The sequence below is a fragment of the Cygnus atratus genome, chromosome 13, assembly GCF_013377495.2.
Source record: "Cygnus atratus isolate AKBS03 ecotype Queensland, Australia chromosome 13, CAtr_DNAZoo_HiC_assembly, whole genome shotgun sequence".
Taxonomy (NCBI): Eukaryota; Metazoa; Chordata; class Aves; order Anseriformes; family Anatidae; genus Cygnus; species Cygnus atratus.
Window position 1 is genome coordinate 7,982,297 of NC_066374.1, and position 20,429 is coordinate 8,002,725.

At 48.3% G+C, this 20,429-nt stretch overlaps 1 protein-coding gene across 2 annotated transcripts in view; it reads right to left on the reverse strand.

The window, feature by feature from the left end:
• The window catches only part of MAMLD1 (mastermind like domain containing 1), a 78,039-nt gene extending 58,896 nt beyond the window's left edge, over window positions 1-19,143 (reverse strand). The window contains exon 1 of one of the 2 annotated variants that reach the window (XM_035541195.1): window positions 18,824-19,143. In XM_035541195.1, coding sequence (XP_035397088.1) covers window positions 18,824-18,877 — 54 coding nt within the window. In that variant the 5' untranslated portion in view covers window positions 18,878-19,143. The remainder of the gene's footprint in view (window positions 1-18,823) is intronic. The other variant, XM_035541194.1, reaches the window with a different exon arrangement.
• Window positions 19,144-20,429: the final 1,286 nt, after the last annotated feature.

The following is a 20,429-nucleotide window of genomic DNA, read 5'->3' on the forward strand; positions in this document are numbered from 1 at the left end:
GTAAACTCGGTGCATGTGTAATTAAACATGCCTCATTGCTTCTCTTGATATGTCAATAGTGGGTAGGAGGAGGTTGATTTAAGTTAAACGACTCAAGTCTTACTGAACATTTGCCCCTTTCTGTGTCCTCTAAGCAAAGCATCATTTAACAAAACAACCTCAGCCAAATATGAGGAGCTTGGAATTAAGTGTTTATTATTCAGATTACAGCGGTGCCCCAGACACGTCGGGACTGATCCCTTCCTTGGCAGAATCGCTCCTGATTTCTGCCACGAGCAAACGTGTCCTGAGAGAACGGAGCTGCTCTCCCTGCCGAGCAGAGGCCAGGGAGATGAATGGAGGGACTGCGGTGCTATCGCAGAGATGACAGGCACGCAGCGATTAATCACGTGGCTGCTGCTAAACACACTAAATTCCTGCTTTCCCACAGTGCAGGAGTCTCCTTTTCCTCCTGCCTGGCTCCCAGCTGCAGCCAGCCCTGCTCAGTGGGCCCAGCCGGGCACGCAGCCTTACCTCCTCTGGCACCTCACTGCTCCACCACTCACCCTCCTGCCTGGGCAGGGAGATCACAGTGTTCTTCTTGCCCTTCACACTGGATCAGGTTATAAAGATCTATCCTGCTCCAGGGACAGCCCTTTATCTAACAGGTCTGCTCCCATGCCTACGATAAAAGCTCCGCAACAGCCACCTCACCCACTTTCCCTGGAGTGATGACCCAAGAGAAGTATGTGTATTCCTCCCACTCTACACAGCTCAGATGCCAAAAATACTTAAGACCTCAATCCACAAGGGAGAGTCGGGATCAAATAAAGCAACAGAATGTAAGCAAACTTTCTGAAGTTACAATACTTATAACTTTTCTGGTCTCCGTTCAGAGGCGGCATTTAAGATATGCGGATTCTTCAAGCGGGATGTCTCAGCTTTCCTTGCTTTATTTCTACCTGCTGTAGGTCAGCAAACCTAGTTCACTTAACTTCATCAGACTGCTGCTGGTTTACCCCACTCACCTGGCTGTTCTTGTTTTGATTGAATTCTGTAAAACTATAGAAATCTGCCAGCATATTCCCTTTGCCAACAATTCCGTACAAACTTCACCCCCACCACCACCACAGTGTCCTGTCCCACGCAGTTTGAGCCAAGGGACCTTCAAAACTCCTTCTGAAGAAAGAACATTTCTCCTTTCCTTCTTGAAAATCTTGCAGCGAGCAGAAAGCTGGAGAGTTACTCAGAAGTCATCAAGCCATCAGGCTGCTCATTACAGTCCTGAATGCAATTATTACCAAAAGTAATTCTCTGGGGGGTACTATGGGCTGGCCAATCTTACAGCCTTTTCAAAGGACTGCAAGAAGTACCGCGGCTTTGTGAAAGAGATTCTGAACGCCTTTCAAACTCTTGGCTAGTCATTTTATCCTGTATTTTACCTTTCTGCACGCTGCAAATTCATCCATACCCATCTCTTTCTCAGTGATCCTTTAATCCTTTTCTGTTCATGTTGCAGCTCAGCACAAGGATGGGTGTATTTCTATAAGCCGAGTACTCAGGAGGCTCTATCAATATGTATGCGTGACGCAAGGAAGAAACATATTTCTGCTGAAGAAGAATCAGAAGTTGAGGTCAGACGTTTTATAGTTTGGCCAGATTCTGATAAGACATATTAGGAATTCATAGGACTTTTATCATTTTCAGCAGCAAGAGGATTAGACTCTATGCTGACAAGAGCAAGAACATCAATTGTTAAGAGAAATATGTGCCACACCGAAACACAGTAAAGCACCTTAAAGACATAACATACTGCCTGATAAACACGCTACAAGCACTTTCAAATTCAGCCCAGTGATGGCTGGCCGAGACAGTGCTTCATTGGCTTGCCAGAGCCAAAATTACAATGATTTCGGTGCTAATGCTCAGGAACGCAACAGAACTGCAAAGGGATGCTATGCTTTAAACCACAGCCTCGCGCAACAGCATGCATTCAAACTATGGATAGTAAAATAAAGCTTTGGCTACAGGACAGAAAGAAACATTATGAATCTTTATTTGGATCCAAAAATTGTACCCAGTAAGCTGGCACTACTGATGAAAGGACTCAAGTCTTAATTCCAAAAAACAGTGAGTTTTTTTTTTCCAAATTCACAGAAAAGTAAAGATATCAACTAATAAAAATGATCTCCCGCCTATCTGAAGAAAGATGCCCAAACCAAAAAGCATCTCAAATTCACCCTTCTTCCCCCTAAAATATTCAGGGCACCATAAATGTTTACAAACTAAGTGACTTTTTCTAAAACCCTTGACTTTTGGTAAGGTTGTGCATCATTTGATTTTAATTACAGATTTTTTTATCCCTTAAATTTGACTAAAAATGATGTGATTTACAAAGCAAACAAGCCAGTTAAAGAAAGCTAATTAAATTCACTAGAGACAGTCTTGCTTTTCCCCTCAGTGAGTGTTTATTTCAGCTCCCAGTGCTCTGATAGCTCCTGACAGCTTGCTGGGACACAAGAAAGAAGTAGGTCAGGGTAAGCCGGAATCAGCAACAGAGGATCCCATTAGACAGGCTTGTAGGGTAATACGGAGATCGAGGAAGTGTGTGATGTAGTGACAGTGTTAGAGACACATAACAAACAGCCTGAGGACAGCCTCCAGCAGAACCGGTACGTTTATCTTCTCTCTGCTGTAATGACCCCTCGTACAGCTTATCCAGTTTGTGATTTCTCATACAAGAGGTGCTGTAGAAACCTAATGACAAAAACGTACTCACAGTTTGCTAGATTATGCAAAGCCAGAGGCAACACTAGCGCCGGCTCCCTTCCCACAGAGCCCCTACCCGCAGGTTATGCCGCCTGCCAGCCTCCAGAGCAGCAGGCAGCACTGACACGAGCAGAATACGGCCAGCCTTGCGCTAGCTGGGAACGCGGCAAAGAATCCTCCTGTGCACAGAGATCAAAGGACAATGAGACTGGCTTCTCCTAACCAGCTTCTAAAATATTATCCCGGTGATTACGGTTGAGGTGCCTACAGTGGAGCTGGAAACACCAAAGAGCCAGTAGTGAGAAAAACTGCCTCAGCAGCGAGGCAGCACAGCCCAACTGCGGCGGGGCGTGAAGGATGCTGCTGCTCTCTGCGGTGGGGCCACAGTGAGCTGCTGCTGGCAGCTCCCAACAGCAGCCCCAGCTGCCCTGGTGCCATCCAAACTGGTGAGGCACAGCGCACGTACGGCTGCGGATGTGCGTCCTCGTGCCACAGCCCTGCCGAGCAGACAGGAGCGGCTGCAAAACCTGTGGTTCGTGCTGGGGATCCCAGCTGGGACTGCTGCGCAAGGAAGGGACAGCAGCAGAAGCAGGCAGCAGAGCAAAAAAGACAAAAGCGATCAGTGTAAAATATAAAGTGCTTAATGTTTCTTCCATTATATTAGATTTTTTTTTTTAATGAAAAGTGTATTTTACTGGATATGTGAATATACCTGGACACTTGCTAGTGTAACAATTCCCTCCTGAAGAAAAGAATATGAGTTTTTTATTTTAAAGTGCCTTGGCAATAACAGCAGGAAGCACAGCACCATAAACTCTGCAGTGTGATGTTCAGTTACAGGCAGGCTCGAGCTCTGCTCTCCCACTTTTCTTGTTCTCGTGCCTACTGCTCACACCACGGAAAGTTCAAAGTCTCTCGGGCGGGATCTGACAGCCTGCATATACCCAAACATTCCAATTACAAGAGCCAAGTTCCCAGGCTTACACAAAAGCCAGAGATACTCTTCCCAACTCCAAACTGTGTAACTTGCATTAAAAAGAGAGCAAGTGTGTGCTATCCTAAAAAATAGGTAAGCTTGACAGGAACAATTTAAACCGCCATGGGCATAAACAAACACAAATGGAGAATGTTGTTTTATTCTGTTCAGAGCTTGATGCATTCCCTTTGCTTGGAGAAGTCTCCAGCAACCACTTAAAGTAAAGTGCGTGAGTTACTTCTCCGAAATGCTGGAATCCACGCTGACAAAGCAGCCTGCATTATTTTCAGAGTCGCATTTTGGTCCCATTCGTTTTCATGTTTATTCGATCAGAGTGCGTCATGTTCAGCGTTTCTCCCACTCTTTGTTTCTAGTTGCAACCTTTCTGCAACACAATTCATCTCCTGTGCTAGCAGCGCTTCCTGCTCTTCGGGGGGTCACTCTCTCCGGTCATTTGTACCCACCCATTTTCTGACACAACACATCCCTTTCCTGCAATTTTGACCTAAGCAGACAGTTCCACCGCGTCCACAGAGCTCTTGTTCGAGTGACGTCTGTTTGCTCCAACCCTAAGCATGCGTGTAAAATCCCCACCCGGTCAAATGTCTGGAGAAAAGTCCTAAAGGAAAATATGCACATCCTAAAGAAAATACACATTAAGATGAAAGCACTAAAAACAAGGAAGAGGACAACGAGAATGATCAGAGCCCCACTGCCTGCAAGGAAGGAAGGAAGCTTTTAACAGCACTAAAATATAAAATTGATTTGTACACATATTTGATAAAAATCAATACAATTAGCAAGTAACTGAATACTAGAAAGGGAAATTGATTGCTCGAGGGCCCAGAGGACTCAGGGCAATCAGTCCATTCTTCTAGCTCCTCCACTCTTAATAAAAATTTACTTTTTCATAATCCTGCCTGAACTCTTTGCCCATTAATAATGCCACTAAATAGCTCTTCTTTTAGCACTATTATTGCAGACCTGCTCGAATTACATTTGGAGGCAGTTTAGAGTGGCATGGTCTGGCCATTTTGCTATCTGCAGCACAAACCTCCAAGCAATAGCATAAAAGAATACCGGCTAATGAACAGGAGCACGGGAACACTTGAGAAGAGCTTATAAAATTAAGTACCAAAGTTTAAATAAACAGATTACCATAGAATTGATTTGCTACATCAATTTGGTCAGCTTTTGCTGATACATCATTCCTCCCTCAGAGGAGGAGAGGCACCGTTTCGAAACAACTAATTAAACATTTTGAACCGTGGCCTCGCAAGGAGAGTGGGGTGGCACCGCTCTGCTCACCCGCTTCCCTTCCCTCACCGCCGCCTAAAAATCGTTACTCCACATGGAACAGGGACGGGATTTATAGCCAGTGCTAGACTAAACTAAGCAGCTTCTACAGCCGCAACCTCGAAGCAGGCTCCAGTTTTGGACAAGGACAATCTCCTTCTTCTTTCATGAGGGGCCGGAGGGATGAGGGGTGGTCGCTCTGCCACGTGCTTCCCCTGACCAGGCCAGGCCGTCCACCGCAGCCAGCCTGCTGGCAGGGCCGCACGCTGCCCCGTTTCTCTTTCAAAAGGTCAGATGTGTGCTCAGATAAAAACTTTCTCGGATGTTGAGCTTGGTCCACTGACTCATCTTGATAGGAAGCTCTTTAAACCAAGACCTACGTGTGGGCCCTCACCGAGTGCTCTGCCTGGCTGTAGCTCGGGCTGGCACAGCACTGCTGCTGACCCAGGCCCTGGCCCAGCACTGAGCTCTGTGAGGGGCCTTACCCAAGTCGGAGGCAAAAAAAAAATCATTTTTCCATATTAATCACTTCACACATGCTTAAAATTCAGTAATATTATTCAATCGCATTCTACTCCAACTCCAAGGGAACATCACCAGAAGCCATCCAGAAATCTCAACACATACTTAGGCCTCCAATGGCCCGGCTGGACCAGTGGTTAAACTGAGCCATTATATCAGCCTAAGGATGGTCTATGGATGCTTGGTGACCCAACCAGCACTCTGTGGTGACACCTGGGTGGATGACACACTGCAGTTCCAGGGGAGGAGAGCGGCACATCACTTGCCAGGCACCAGCTGAGCGCCACAGGTGCAGCTGCAACAGCTGCTGAGTTGCCTCACCACATTCTTACGATTTTCTTACTCCGAAGTCTGTCCTACTGCTTCTTCTCAGAAAGAAGAGACACGAGTCTGGAGACATGGATAGAAACCAGAAATTACAGTTTCCGCACTCGCCTTCTTTGTAACCATGAGCAAGCGACTTTAATCTCCCTGCCTCAGTTTCCCTGCCTACTAAAGTAAGAGACAGACAGTAAAACTTATTTCACCCAACGCATACATCTTTTGTGAAGATGAAATGCTTGTTCTGTGTGAAGTACTTGGGAGATGAAAGGCATCAGGCACACATTAATCTTAGTCACCACACCTACCAAGAGGATCTCCAGTACGTAGATTGGGATTTGTGTTTAAAGAGTCTTTCTTTGTGCAATTCAGGAAGTGTATGTTCCTGGAGAAGTATAGCTAAATTAAAGCTAATCAAGAATTCCCATGTTAATCAGCCTTCTAGTCTTTGGGAGATCAGAAGAAGGGTGCTGCTCCCATTTCAAAAGACAGCACAGGGCCACAGAACGAGTTACATCAAGCTGGCTGAAGCCCATTTGCAGCATGGTCATGGAGGAAACTATAGGAGTTCATCCACAGGCATTCATCTCTGAGCACGCACACTGGTAGATCAGCTCCTATTCGGTAATGAAATGCAGAGTGACTCATTTTTCCTACGTGTGAGAAGAGAACCAAAGAATCTTTTACTTTGCTGTCTGCCTTTATAAACACTGAATTGCATCTCCTTCCTTCGGAGAAGTTATAAAAGAGAACATGACTCTCTCTTCTGGTTGGTGGAACCCAGAGCCACGTTAAGCCCCCAAATTTCTGTTGAAGAAGGATGTTTGGGAAGTTGGCTTGCCAGCAGCGGGCTCCACCTTCAGCACCCGGACGCGGCGAGGCACGATGATCCTGCACTCGTGCTGCGGTCGCGCAGACGTCCCTGCGAGCTGGCCTGGGGACAGCTCACCACACTGCTCCGGGCACTGCGGCTGCTCCGTGTGGGCCAAGCGCCAGGCTGTTTACTCAACATCTGAAGCAAGTTCTGCAGCTCAGACTTAGCCCAGCACCCGTGGCTGTCCTATGGCAGCAACCAGGCGGGCTGGGAGAAAGCACCAACCATTGAATTTGCACTGCAAGGGCAGCAGTGCAGGCACAACTCGACGCGTGGCCCAGTGCTGGCCCTGGCTCACCAAAAGGCAGGCAGTGCTTTGGCCAGGCCAGCTGGGCTGCCTGAGCACTCAGCAGGCCCAAAGAAAAGTCCTTCGGACCAAATCAGCTGAAGTGATAAGGGGCCATGATCACTGGCTCCCCCCCACACCTCTGTGCCACTGCTGAGAGACCGATCTCTCTAACAAAGCGAGGCGAACAAAGGTACAAAAGCAGCAGGGCAAGAAGAAAAGAAGAGTCACAAACTTGAGAGAACAATAATACAAGAGATAAAGAAAACCAGCACCCGTAAAGTCAGTGCTGAGGAAGCACTGAGTGAGCTGGCAGAAAAAACATTCTCTGCTTAAGTGGAAGCCACAGGAGATGCCGATCTGGCAGACATGCCCATGAGGAACTATCTCCGTCCATCTCCATCCTTTCCCCCCACATCGCCCTGCCCTTGATACCCGCCCAGCTTCCCCAGCCCGTGGCTTCGCCCTCCCTTTGGTCCCAGCCCGTCCCAGGCTGCCGTGCCCCTACCATGGCCTCCTCGTATCCTGGAGCTCTCCACTAGGCCGGGAGGTCCCTGCCTCTCCATCGGCGACTCTGGCAGCCCCAGCCCGTGCAGCCGGGCCAGCCTGTGCCGCAGAGCTGGTCCACCTCCGTGCTGGGAGCCGGTGGTATGCATAAACAAGCAGCTATGCTGCAGACACGGAGCTACGCTCCGAAAGGAAGTGACCACTGGATGTTATTGCACAACCTTTCTTAATAATGAACGTGCATTTCTTGAAAATGCATGCCACCTAATCCCCTTGGCATTGCAAACACGCCCAACAGGAGGGTAATTGGAGTTAATCAAGCCACGCGCTCCACGCGTAGTGTAACAGTTTGCCTCACTGCATTTCAGGGAGCAGAGGGCAAAGCATGCAATGCTGCTGCTCCTGCAGCCCCAGCACGAAGACCCCAACCTGCTGCCACTCTGGGCACAATGGCCAGCAAAGGGAAGGCCTTTGGGGGCTGCAAAGTGGGTGACCATTTTAAATCATGAACTAGCGGACATGCAGTTACCAATACAGATCCTCCAAAAGAAGGACTGGCAGGCGACCACAATCGGTCATTTACTGGTCGCTCACTGTTGCTGCTACTCTTAGGATAAAACCAAAGCCGCCGGCTTGCATAAGACTTTCAATAATTAGCTCATGCCTTATCTTCACAAATAACAACATCCAAAATCAGTTCCACACACATGGGTAGCTGGGAGTTTCTTACACAGCAGCACTCAACACTGTTGCTGTAGCTCAGAACATTTCTTTGCATGCTGTCCTTACAAAAGACTCCAGATTGTATGCGGCCAGGCTTGCAAGCATCAGCAACCATTCAGAATGGCCAACTTGGAGTTCAGACTCTCTCTGTGGACAGTCACACAAATGCTCTGTATCTGGCTGGATTTTTGGGGGTAGGGTGAAGGGTGAGAAGAGTTGTCAAGAAGGAAAAAAGAATTTGTAGAAGATGTGTAGAACCAAAAGGATTTTAAAGGAAGGACAACTAAGACTGCCCAAGTCAAGCTTTTCCAGATGTATTGGAGTGACTGAGAAGCATGGGGGAAGAAATGAATGGTTCAGCCTGCAACATTCAAGATTTTCAAAATTTATAACCAACAGAAGACACACACTTCTCTCAAAACATATTGCACACCCCACAGCACCCAGTTACTGGTGGAGCGCACGGGGGACATCCTCTCACCCACTGACTGGTCCAATGCCATGGCCAGCCCCAAGCATTTCTGGAAGTAGCACTTCTGCAGCAGCAGCGTGCAGAAATGCTTCATGTTTATTAACTTGTTTGGTTTCGATTGTTGGATCGGTTCCCCATTCCCAAGGCACTCAGATTTATTCTTTTAGCTTAACGCTACAACGTAATCAAATCACTGCATTAAGCTGACAGACTTTGGGAGCCCTGAAGGGGAGGGGAGAAAGGCATCAGAAGTATCTACATTTTTTCTTACATCCTTCACACTTGCCCTGAACTTCAAATTCTACCCATCTGCATCTCTGGAATTCAAGAATATTGAACTTTAACTGACACGAGAAGTTATTTGAAGATGCACAACTTTCACTTGAAATTAAGGCTGATCTACCTTCTGGGATCAGGGACTAAGATTCATTTCTCATGAAGACTGAAGAGCCCGAACGTGCTTTCTTTCTGCTTCAAGTCAAACACAAGTGTTGCTGCAACCAAGAAAACATCCTTCCGATGCTATGTAAAGTTCAAACCAACCAATCCATAAATAAGATGAGGAGATAGAGATGGAGGATTCAAACACGCCTTTGTGCCCTTCCATCGAATGTGTAGAATAGGTAAGAACAGGAAGACAATGGAGATGGCTCAGAGAGTCAAGATTAATATGAGAATTGAGAAAAAGGGCACTCTTTTGGTTGGATTTTGACTCTTGACTCTTCAGTATGATTTATTTCCAGCTTTACGCACTGAAATACTAGAAAATATTTAGCACACAACACTTGATGTGGAAGACAAAAGAAATTTTTGGTCTTAGACAAACCCCAATGTCCTCGTCTAATGTTACCCAATGCAAAATTAGAAAGAAATTAGTGCTTGCATAGTGCTGTGTGTTTAAAAATAATTTGAATGAGCCACTGCTTGAAGTATGGGAAGGGTCCTCTGTTATTATAAACCAAACATATTTCATTTTAGACTACGCTCAAACTGACACAATAAAGCTTAAAAAAAAATCTATTTGGGGAATTTCTTTAACAGAGGAAAAACAGGAAAACAAACTTCACAGAGCCTGTGATCAAATAATCTTCCAGTTTGGACTTAAAACACCAACAATGTCAGGCATTTCAGTGTAGTAGCATCAAACCTAGATATTTACTACTTGGTAGTGCGTAACCCTTTGAAAAGGGAGGAACAAAAATTCCTTTTTAATGAGTCACCATTTGGCAGTCAGAGATCAAAACCTTTTGCCTGTATTTCTGACTGCAGCATTGTATATACTTGGGGTTTTCTCAGTCTGTGTGACTTTATTTAAATCAACAGAGTTAATTAAGAAAATAAGTAAGTTAAAAGAACAGGAAAAGTGAAGTCCTTCAAAGTGTACGACAATCAGCATGATCTACTGGGTTACTGAAATACCAGATGAATTCAGAAATTATTTCCATATATAAACTTGGAATTGTGAAGATCCTAGTAAGATTTAAAGCAACTTGTCAAAGCAAAATGAAATTATACTCAGTATCCATTCTGATAACCACATCAAATACATTGTGTACTTAAACTAGTGCAACTGTACGGGGAAAAAGCTGCTAGAGCCAGAGTGGAATTGTGTATGACCGATGTCTTCATAAAATATGCATTTGTTTAACTTTGCCCAAAACTTAACCTATGAAGGGCTGGGACTGAAAATGAAACATTAAAATAACTACTTGGATATTGACTCTGACTCTTCAGTACTATTTTTACTTCCAGCTTTATGCACTGAAATATTAGAAAATGTTTAGCACATGACCCTTGATGTGGAAGACAAACAGAAATTTTTGGAGTTAGACAAACTCCAATGTCCTTGTCTAATGTTACCCAATACAAAATACCGTTTTTGTGTTTTTTTTTACCTCTTTCTTCTTATGTCAAATTCTGAAGTTTCAGCAAAAAGGAAGATACTATGCCACGATGCCAGAAAACAAAACAAAACAAACACTTGCTTTGGCATTATAGCCAAAATCAAGCATAAAACTATCATTCATAGGAGGGTGGGGTGGGGGTGTCAGAGTAAGATATACTGCCTTTATTTTCCAGATACTTTCCAACTACGTGAAAAGTCCCTAAAGAAAGACCTTAGCTAGTTACAGGCACTTATGCTTTACTAAATATTTCAGTCATTTTACTGATATTTCCCTCACCTTCTCACTAAGCATCCTTAAGGTAAAGCGCCATGATCCCCATTGTACAATGGACAAGTAAGAACCTGAGGACTGTTTACTCAAAAAATCGCCTCCACCTCCGGAGGCCTGTGGGGCTACAGGCATTCAGACCCTCTGAAAAAAGTCTGACAGTTTTGAAATGAGAGAAGACATTATTCGGGCTTGGCTTTTACTTTAGAAAATCTCCAAAATTATGTTTGAAAATTCACATCCACTAAAAGTTAGAACAGGGACCTACAACTGGCTCCACACCGCTATCCAACAGCCACCCCATGGAGCTGCTGATCAGCAGAAGAGTCTCCATACCTTGCTGTCACTTCACTGAACCATCCAGGCCCTTACATCACTTGATCTCAATTTCTGTTCAATTTACTTGTTGATTAGAAGTTATTAGAGTAAATAATTACAGTAATTGGTTACAGTTTGGGAATTCAGAGTATAGAAGAAGGAATTTGGAGAAATAACCTGATCTACTACAGTAGAGAGAATCAATCATCCATCGCGTTCCATTAGTCTTTTTGGCAATCTCGTGTCACTGTTGTCACAAGCCTGGATAACGATGCCACATTAATTCTCCTTTTGAGAAAGGGACTACAAGATTTGACTCCGTAACCATGTCCTACCTGACCTTGGGGAATCTTTGGGGAAAGTTTCCCAGTAAACGCAGTTACAGCTTTTACTGAGGGAGAATTACCAAGTTGAGCTCATGCTCTATAACTTGAATGCATGACACAAAAATATACAACCCGTCTTCTGTTTCCACTAAATATAAATCACCAGCACATAACCAACAATTCTGCACACCCAACCCTATGTGAGAAATTACATTTTTAAATCCATTTCTACAAGTCTGCTCAGAGGTGATGGACATGGGGCAGAATGAAGAGGCAGCTGCTGGATCTGGCCCATGGAACAACAACAGCTCTTTTAACAAAATTGACCTAAACTGAATATAAGCTGCATTTCCCAATCCAAACTTTCCTGATTCAAATGAAAAAAAAATAAAAAATAAAAAAAAGCAGCAACCGACTTTATTGTAAACATTACAGAACACAGAACTTGAAAAGATGAAATTTATTATATGTTTCATAACATATCCAGACTCCTTCCCTTCCTTCCAGACTATACACTCCTCTTGGTGCAATGTGCAATACTGTATTTCTGATGTCAGCGTGAGCAGACAGAAGAGGACATATGGCCTTTTGTACTGTTCCCAAGATGCCGCATGTTAAGAAAGAAAAAAAAGTCATTATCCAGGCTGGAAGAAACCCAGGCCATCTTAAATGTTTGTTTATTGCAGTTTGGAAGACCTTTTTAGAAAATACAACAAACTACTCTTGGACACCTAATCCTAACCCAAAATGGGGGCTGGGAACCAAGCCACAATTTGGGGGAAACTTTTGTTGACATGATCATTTGAGCATTTCTCTGTAACTGGATATCACTTCTATTCCTGTGGCTAAGACTAACAAGTTAACAGCACTATTTACACTAGTACTGTTGTATCATTAGGAACAACAAGATTATGTACTTTAATTCTAATGCCAGCACAATTATTTTAACACCAAGTGTGTCAGATCTGACTCCATACCCCCTAAATTAATTTCAGAGTAGTGGCTAAATAAAATGACATACTTCTTTGTGCTTTTGTTATAACACGCTCATGTGCAGCAAACTGTGAAGAAAACGTAGTAATTAGAGGTTAAATTAATCCCTGACAGACAGGCAGCTTAGGAAAGCTGGGACCTCTTCAGCAAACAGAGCAGAAAGCTTGCCAGTCTTCCCCAGCGCTGCACAAAGTGCACGCGAGATTGGCAAGCGCACCCCAGGGCAGCAAAGGGGAGCGCTGGAAGCCAGAGCAAGTCTTCGAGTAGCCAACGCCGCAAATGGTGCGACAAGTGAGGTGCAGGGCTCGAAGCAGTCGCCACTGCGGACGCTCCAACTGCCTGATCAGGATCAGCCACTTGAAATTAAAGACAGGCTTTTGCACAGCAGAACAGGCTTCTAACCGCCGGGTAATCCACCTCTGGATGTTAATAAAAGTGAACAATGGCATTATATTTCACAACATAACTAGAAAGTTACCTTGCTGCCTCTGATTTTAATGCAGGCAATGGATTTCACTGCCCACAACACAGCACATGCGCTGTGTTGTTCTCAAGACACTAGCTAGGCACGTCCTGGGTAGCTGTCACTCCCAAGCCTGCTAGGAGTTCTCAGGTGCTTAATTCTAGAGAAAGAGCATTCCACAGAATTACAAAAGAAAAAAAACAAGACTAAAGAGGCAGCCCAGGCTCTTTGCCCACGCAAGTGTGGCCTGCAGTCCAATGGGGAGCACCGAGGAGCCCCGGCCCCTGACCTGGTGAGCTCCAGAGCCCCCAGCGGCCCCCACCTGGGCTGGAAAATGGGGCAGGCACCGCGGTCACAGCCACAGGGAAACTCAGTGGGAGAAAAAAAGAATAAGGAAAACAGCCTGTATTACAACTGAAGTAAAAGCCAAACGTGTGGGGCTGGCGGGGACTGCAGATCGGTGTGTGAGTGCATGAACAGCGCTGGTATTTCTGTACTACGTAGATCATCAATTATTAACAAATTAGGACATGCCTGATGGGGTGCTTATGTAACGCTTCTTTATCAATAAAACTGCCAAGTCCCTTGCAGAGGAAAGTGAAGTGGATTTCAACAAACCATAACGCGACGCCTGCCCTCTGCCAGGGCCCGTTGCTGATCCTTATTTCCCCCTCACAGTACGGCCACCAGTCCCCAAAGAGCAATTTTGGTCGGCCTGGCGCCCCCGTGGCCTCCTGGAGCAGGGGCCCTTGGATCCAGTCAGTGCCTGCTGGTGCCTTATTGTACTGAGGTGGCAGTGCCGGCGGCAGGGGGCCATCCCAAACCACGCATACCTCTGCCTCTCCCCGGCCTGGGCCCCAGCAGAGGCCTGTGGGTGCGCTGCCAGGCACAGCTCACGTTCCCTGTCACTCCAGCTGCATGGCAAGGCAGGGAGGAAGGCACCCACAGCTCCTTCCTCTCCTTCACCCCTTGGGCACAACCGTTCCCCCACAGGAACAAAGGAAAGGCCAAAACGCAGCCTGCCATGACACCATCCTTTACCCCACTCCCTTTCTATTTCAATTCTCCAAACGGGGTTGGGGGCACAAAACAATCCCCTGCCCTATTTGAGGGCCTGATCCTTGAGCCCTCAATGCTGGGATCAAACGTGTGTCTCACTGCCCTCACAGGAGCGAGGAGCACTGCGGCCGCTCTCCCACCGCGGGGCCTGGCAGAGCCCCTCCTGGCACATCCCACATGCTCACCAACGCAACTCCCAGGCAGCTTCCGTGACTCCACATGTGCACAGGAAAGGCAAAAGGAAAGGGTTATCCATGAGGAGGCTTCCCAAGAGGAATTAAGACTCTTCGTAGCTCGTTTGCATGTGCTAGCTCTCCCCTCTCTGATGGCATCACTGCCTGGTAGTGCAACTGGTGACTCGGGAAGTGCCAAGTCCCAGGGCCCCACTCACCCCACCACCCGGAGGTATACCTGCATTTTGATCAGCACTAACAGTCCATAGCAAACTGCAGGGAAAAACAGCCAGCAGAAGTGAAGGGCATAAAGTGAAACCTTTAACTGACAAAGGCATCGGTTTTCTGTGTGAAGTGCTAGCAATAGCAGTAACGATCAGGGGAAGGAGACCACGATACAAGCACAGACTGTTTCACAAAGTTTCCCTTCAGCTTCTGGCAGCCCTGAAACGGGTTACAGAAAGTCAGAACTGTATTATTGATCACTGCCTGTTCTGCAGGGTTGGTTTTTTTAATAAAAACAATATTGTGCTTTTGCTATTTTCACTTAGATAGAAAACAATGTTCCAGTATCTTCCAATATCCCATATAACCAGGAACAACACTAATGAGGGCAGTACTAAATGCCTAAACAGTTTCTTCACATATTTTTTAAGCAATTGCCTGTAGGAGTGAACCCCTTTTACGGGTGAAACAAAACTTAGTACGAGTGCACAAGAGCATCGCACACATTTGGCATTTTACAGCAGCACTCTGAAGTTCCCCTTCAAAATTACTGGCAAGGAAGGAAGTCCTGCACAATTTTAGCACCCACCATCTGAAAAAAATGAGAGCAGTCCCAACTGTTCTTTGAGATGTATAAAAGAACAGTTGAAAAACTTACAGTTGACTGGTGCTACCTAGGTTACCCGTCAATGGCATTGAAACTGGTATATTATTAAGAGAGGTGTATGATGGGAATTGGTTTATTGTGCTGATCCATAGTAACCAACTCCTGTTCGTCCATCATTTATCTCTCTCACCAGCGACATATGGGTTTGTCTATTCACACTCTCAGCATTCTCTCTGCTCCAACAAACAGTCAGCCTTTTCTGCTGGGATAAGGAGATTTTTTAGTTACATCCATTATGTGCGTATCAACATTTATGGCAGGAAGATAATTGCCAGAGAGCTCAGGGGGATAAAAGCTCCCTCTTTATAACACAGACCCCCTTAAAAAATCAATATTGATATAAAACAGTCCAACGCAAAGCCTTGGTGTGTCTTCTTCCTCCAGTCTGAAATACTTTTTTCCCCTTTTTTTTCAATAGCAAGTCAAACTGGAACGTCAGGTAGAAAGCCTTTGTACCAACTTACACCACTGCTCTTCCCACAGAGGGAAAAATAGCAGCATACAGTATTAATTGTTCCTCAAAGAAGTGAGTGGCAAACATGTCAGATGTAAAGAGGGTTCCTTGGAGAGGCGCCAGCATCGCTTAAACTGATTTAGCTATCTTTATTTGGAGACCATACCGATTACTAATGAATCGTAACTTATAGTCACCTTCTCCTAAATGTGCAAAAACGCTGACAACTCAGAAACAGCCAGCACAAGGGAACAATGAAAACCTGGGGATCCTGCCTTTCCTCCTACTTAAAAAGCTCAGCCAACCTTCGACTATTCCACCCCCCGGTTTGGCTAAGTCCATTTGTCACAGCTTCTGCAAGATTTACTTTGCCTTCCCATGGCTACGCACTCATAAAAGTTATTTTAAGGCAACTTTCATCAGAGTAGCAAGTAAGATAGAACATTTATTGATTAAATGACTGGGAACCAGTGAGTTGCACTGTACTTAACCTACGGGACGGCTCTGGGAGTTTACTTACTCTTGTCCTTGTGTTACATTCTGCCTCCCTAACTTTTGTTTCGCTGATAAAGGCAGCTTGGGCTGATGCCTGTCCTGCAGCTGCACGGGGCAGGTCGGTGGGTATTTTGGGGCAGGTTGGTGGGCCAGCCCGATGCCTGGGATCCTGAACTCTTTCAGTACATCTTCCCGTACCATCAGAAAGCATCTAGCACAGTAGCTCCCTGCTCCCACATAAAGTCTCCGAGTGCTACCATATTATGAGTAACAAGATCAGTAATAAACAAACAAACAAAAAAGCCAAAAAAAAAAAACAAACCACCAAACTGGCACACTATATTTATAAAACACTTCTACCTGGGTAACAGGGAGCCATACAAAAGAATTAAGAATATATGTAACTGCCTCTGTAACCACTAATCTCCCCCCGATCCTTTAACAACTGTTAGCTTTAAAAAAAATCCAAGAGACTTTGCAGGTTCAACCTACGTAGTTACAAGGGACTACAAGTGAAGCCCTGTCAATATTTGCTTTTCTGATTCTGAAGCGTTAGTTAAAGGGATTAAAAATAGAGACGAAAAACCTCGAGTTAAAAAAAAAATCTGAAAATAAAAACCTAAATTAAATTTGAGCTGCTCACTTCTGACCATTGAACAGCTCTTCCCTCACTCGAGAGGAGCTGCTAGCTACATGTACCTGCCTTACAATACATACTATTTGTTTTTTATCCCTGAGCAACAGACTATTTCCTGGTTCAGTTTAAAAACTCAGTGACGTTCCAATTTCAGCCCACACATGTGTGTCACTGTCAACGTCAGTGGCAGGAAAACATTAGAAGTCACCCCTTGCTAATGCTTTCCTAACATGGAATTTCCTCCTATCTCGCTCCCCGAGCCCACCTCCTCCCTTCAGCTGAGAGCATCTTTCCCAAATTGCCTTTTTTTTTTCTCTCTTTCCCCCCTTCCAACCATATGGCAGCGAGAGCGAGCTGCAAATGGGCAGTGCCAGGAGCGGATGGCTGCTTTTTTAGGCGCTAGCGTGGAACTTACTCGAGCTGCGCCTGCAGCCGGCGGTGCGCGGCCGCTCTCATGCAGCCCCCCCGGCGCTCCGCGACCCCCCCGCGACCCCCCCCCCCCCCCCCAGGACCGACACCCCCAGACCCCCCTCCCAGCCCCGGGGCCGCCCCCGGCCCCCTCGCACGGCCACCGGCAGCGCTGCAGGGGGGCGGCCGGGCCCCGCCGGCCGGGGGGGCCCGGAGCGGAGCTGCGGGGAGGGGGGGGGGGCAGCCAGCAGCTGCCGGGGCCGGCAGGTTCAAGGCCGTTCGCGGCTCCCTGCCTGCCTCCCTCCCGGAGGCACCATATGCTCCAGCTCGCACACCGGCAGCTTGATTTCCCCATCACCGGGGGGGGAGGAGGACACGCAGGGATGAGGGGGCTGAGCGGGGGAGCACCGGCGTTATATAACGGGGGGGACACACACACACAGCTCGCTTCGCCGCCCCCCCGAGCTGCAGGGACTCGAAGCGGGGGAGCCCGGCGCCGCCCCCCTCCCCGCCGTGCCGCCCCCCTCGGGCACACCAGGGAAGGGACGGGAAGGGGGGGGGGGGGGGAGGAGGAGGAGGAGGAGGACGACCGGCCGCCCGCCCGCCCGCCCGCTTCCGACGGGGCGAGGCGCGGCGCTCACCGGGCTGCGGCGCCCCCGCGGCCGCTCGGCAGCGCCGGGGCTGCGGGGAACAAAAGCGGCCCTTTAATTTAGATGTGGCCCGGGGGAGGGAAGCGGGGGGGGGGGGGTCCCGAAGGGATGCAAAGCCCCCTGTTCTTCCCCCAAGCGGCCACTCGCCCCTCTGACAGCCCCCCCGCCGTGCCCGAACAAAGCCGCCGGGCACCCCGGGGGGACCGGCTGGGGGTCCCCGGCGGCGGCGGGGGGGACGGGGCCGGGGGCGGCCGGGGCCGTGCGGGGCCGGGGAAGCCGAGCGCCCCGGTTGTGGCCGGCGATTGCTCCGAAGCCCGGCGTTAATCGCGGGGGGCAGAGCCCCAAACAGTTGGGAGCGTGAGTCAGCACGGGGGTTGTTGGGAAGCCGCGCACCGGCTGGGGGCACAGGCGTTCGCGGCAGCTCCCGCACTTCGGGGCCGTCCCCGTCCCCCGGCGAGGAGTGAGCGCAGCCGCCCCGCACTCTTCCCCGGACCCACCGGCGGCTCCTCCCGGAGCCTTTTGTTCAACACCCTGCCTAGGGACCGCGCGCTCCAGGCTCCCCAAATCACCAGGCACGCCGCTGCCAACAGCAGCACCGGCACTTTTTTAACACAAAAACCCCAACGCGGAGCGGCAGCGGCCCCTTCGCCCTCCCAGCGACACCTTCCCGGCGCTCGCAGCCAAGTTTGCAGGCGATGCCCGGCGGCGGGCAGCCGGGGGGGGGGCACCGGGAGCTGGCAGCGCTGCGCACCCCGCTCCTGCCCGGCCCCACGGCGCCCCCTTCCCTTCCCTTCCCTTCCCTTCCCTTCCCTTCCCTTCCCTTCCCTTCCCTTCCCTTCCCTTCCCTTCCCTTCCCTTCCCTCCCCTGCCCCCGGTGCACGGTCCCCCCCGGGGACACGGTGCCCCGCCGGCCCCAGCAGAAAGCCGGGGCCAATCCTTCGGGCGAGTTTGGGGGGGTCTCGGGGGGGCTTCTCCGAGGAAGGCGCCCCCCGAAAACTTCCCCGGGCCAAGTCCCCGCAAGCAACTCGTGCCGCGCCGCTCCGCGCTGCCGCTCACCGGAATGTGGGGCTCCATGCGTGGTGCTTCTACCCGCTGGGAAACCAGCAGCATCTTGGAGTGGGGCTCAGCCGGCTTTTAGATCCACTTTGGCTGTATGGAGCAAAACCCAGCGCCGCGGAGGACTCGGAGGCTGTTTGCTCCTTTTAGGTTCCAGACAAGTTCATCCTGGCGTTGCAGTTTGCTAATGATTCACTGTCTGTCTCAATCTGCTCACTACATTTCCATCAACCCACAGCTTCCTCACTTAGAAGGTGGAGTTTGTGGGGTTTAAGTTACTGATAGGCATATCTAAGTGCTGTGTCACTCAAAGAGGAGGAGACACACTCGCTCCCGCACACACTCTCACACACACCAGCCGCTCCGGGCTTAAAGGGGAAGCAGCGCTTTCTTCTCAGAAACTGGCGACCTCAGAGGTCCAAGGATTTTCGATTTTTTTGGTAATTTTTCCGTCCGCGCACGGAGGCGAAGCCCGGCTGGCCCGCGGCCGGGCGGTGAGCACGGAGCGCTGCGCGGCGCGGTGGGAGCCTTCCTCCACAGCTTCGGCTTCGTTCAGCGCAGGAGCCTCACAGAAACACTCGTGGATTTTATTCTTTTCCCAAATCAAAGGGTACAAATCACAGAAAAGACAGCCCTGGGTACGAAGAGCAAAGGTTTGAGTTCTCCCTAAAAAGTGGCATTTCCCACCTCCTGACTACACCATAGCCAACGCTCTTAGCGCTCATAAAAGGGTTAAGCTCACCTCGCACAGGTGAACCCAGGTTAGCGAGAAGGAAACAGCAGAGCTGTTTTGTTTTCCCCCTTTGTGCTAGGCACATCTCTCTCCAAAGACAAATACAAATCCAAGCTGAGAGCCGCCATAAATCCACGCATTTCCCATACAGCCTAAATGCGCTTGTTTCGAGCCGCACTCAGACAGACCATCCCCAAAAACCAAGAACCTTGGACTGCACGTAAAGGGCCAGAACAGGGAAGCTGCAGGCAGTTAGGAGAGTACACTGAGTCCCCAAATAATTGCTGGTAGAATTTCCTTTCATTACCTTTCTAAATCGGTGTGACTGCCAACCCGGTCCTGGTGTTGGAAGACAGCGGGCACCCTGTCCCGGTGCGCTGCCTCAGTGGACGAGAGGTGGGAGACACAGCACCACTGCTAATGAAGTGTCTGATTTCTCATCAGGCACAAAATGGTGATGTTGGTAAATTATGCTCTATAAAGTTAAGAAGTTATTTAAGGAAACCCAGTTATTATGCCCAAATACATACTCATAAAGTCAGAATCTGGCTTCACTTTCCCCAGTGATTTCCACACAGCTATGATCCTCGACTTGCATTAAATTTAAAGCCCAAGCCCATCTTTGCACATTTCGTAGCAACTCTGAGGTAACAATATCAGCAATATCAGCTCAGCAACAGAGAACATTTGTTTTCACCTCTGCTCAGAGCCCAGCTTTCCAGGCTGCTGCAGCAACAGGCCCTCTTCCCAGGGCAGCATTTGTGTCACGTCAGTTTGGATTCCTTGGCAGTTTCTTAGTTTGCTTTTCTGATGATTTTGCCTTCTATATCATTCAAAGTGACTTGAATGTATTTTTATATTGGAAAAAAAAAA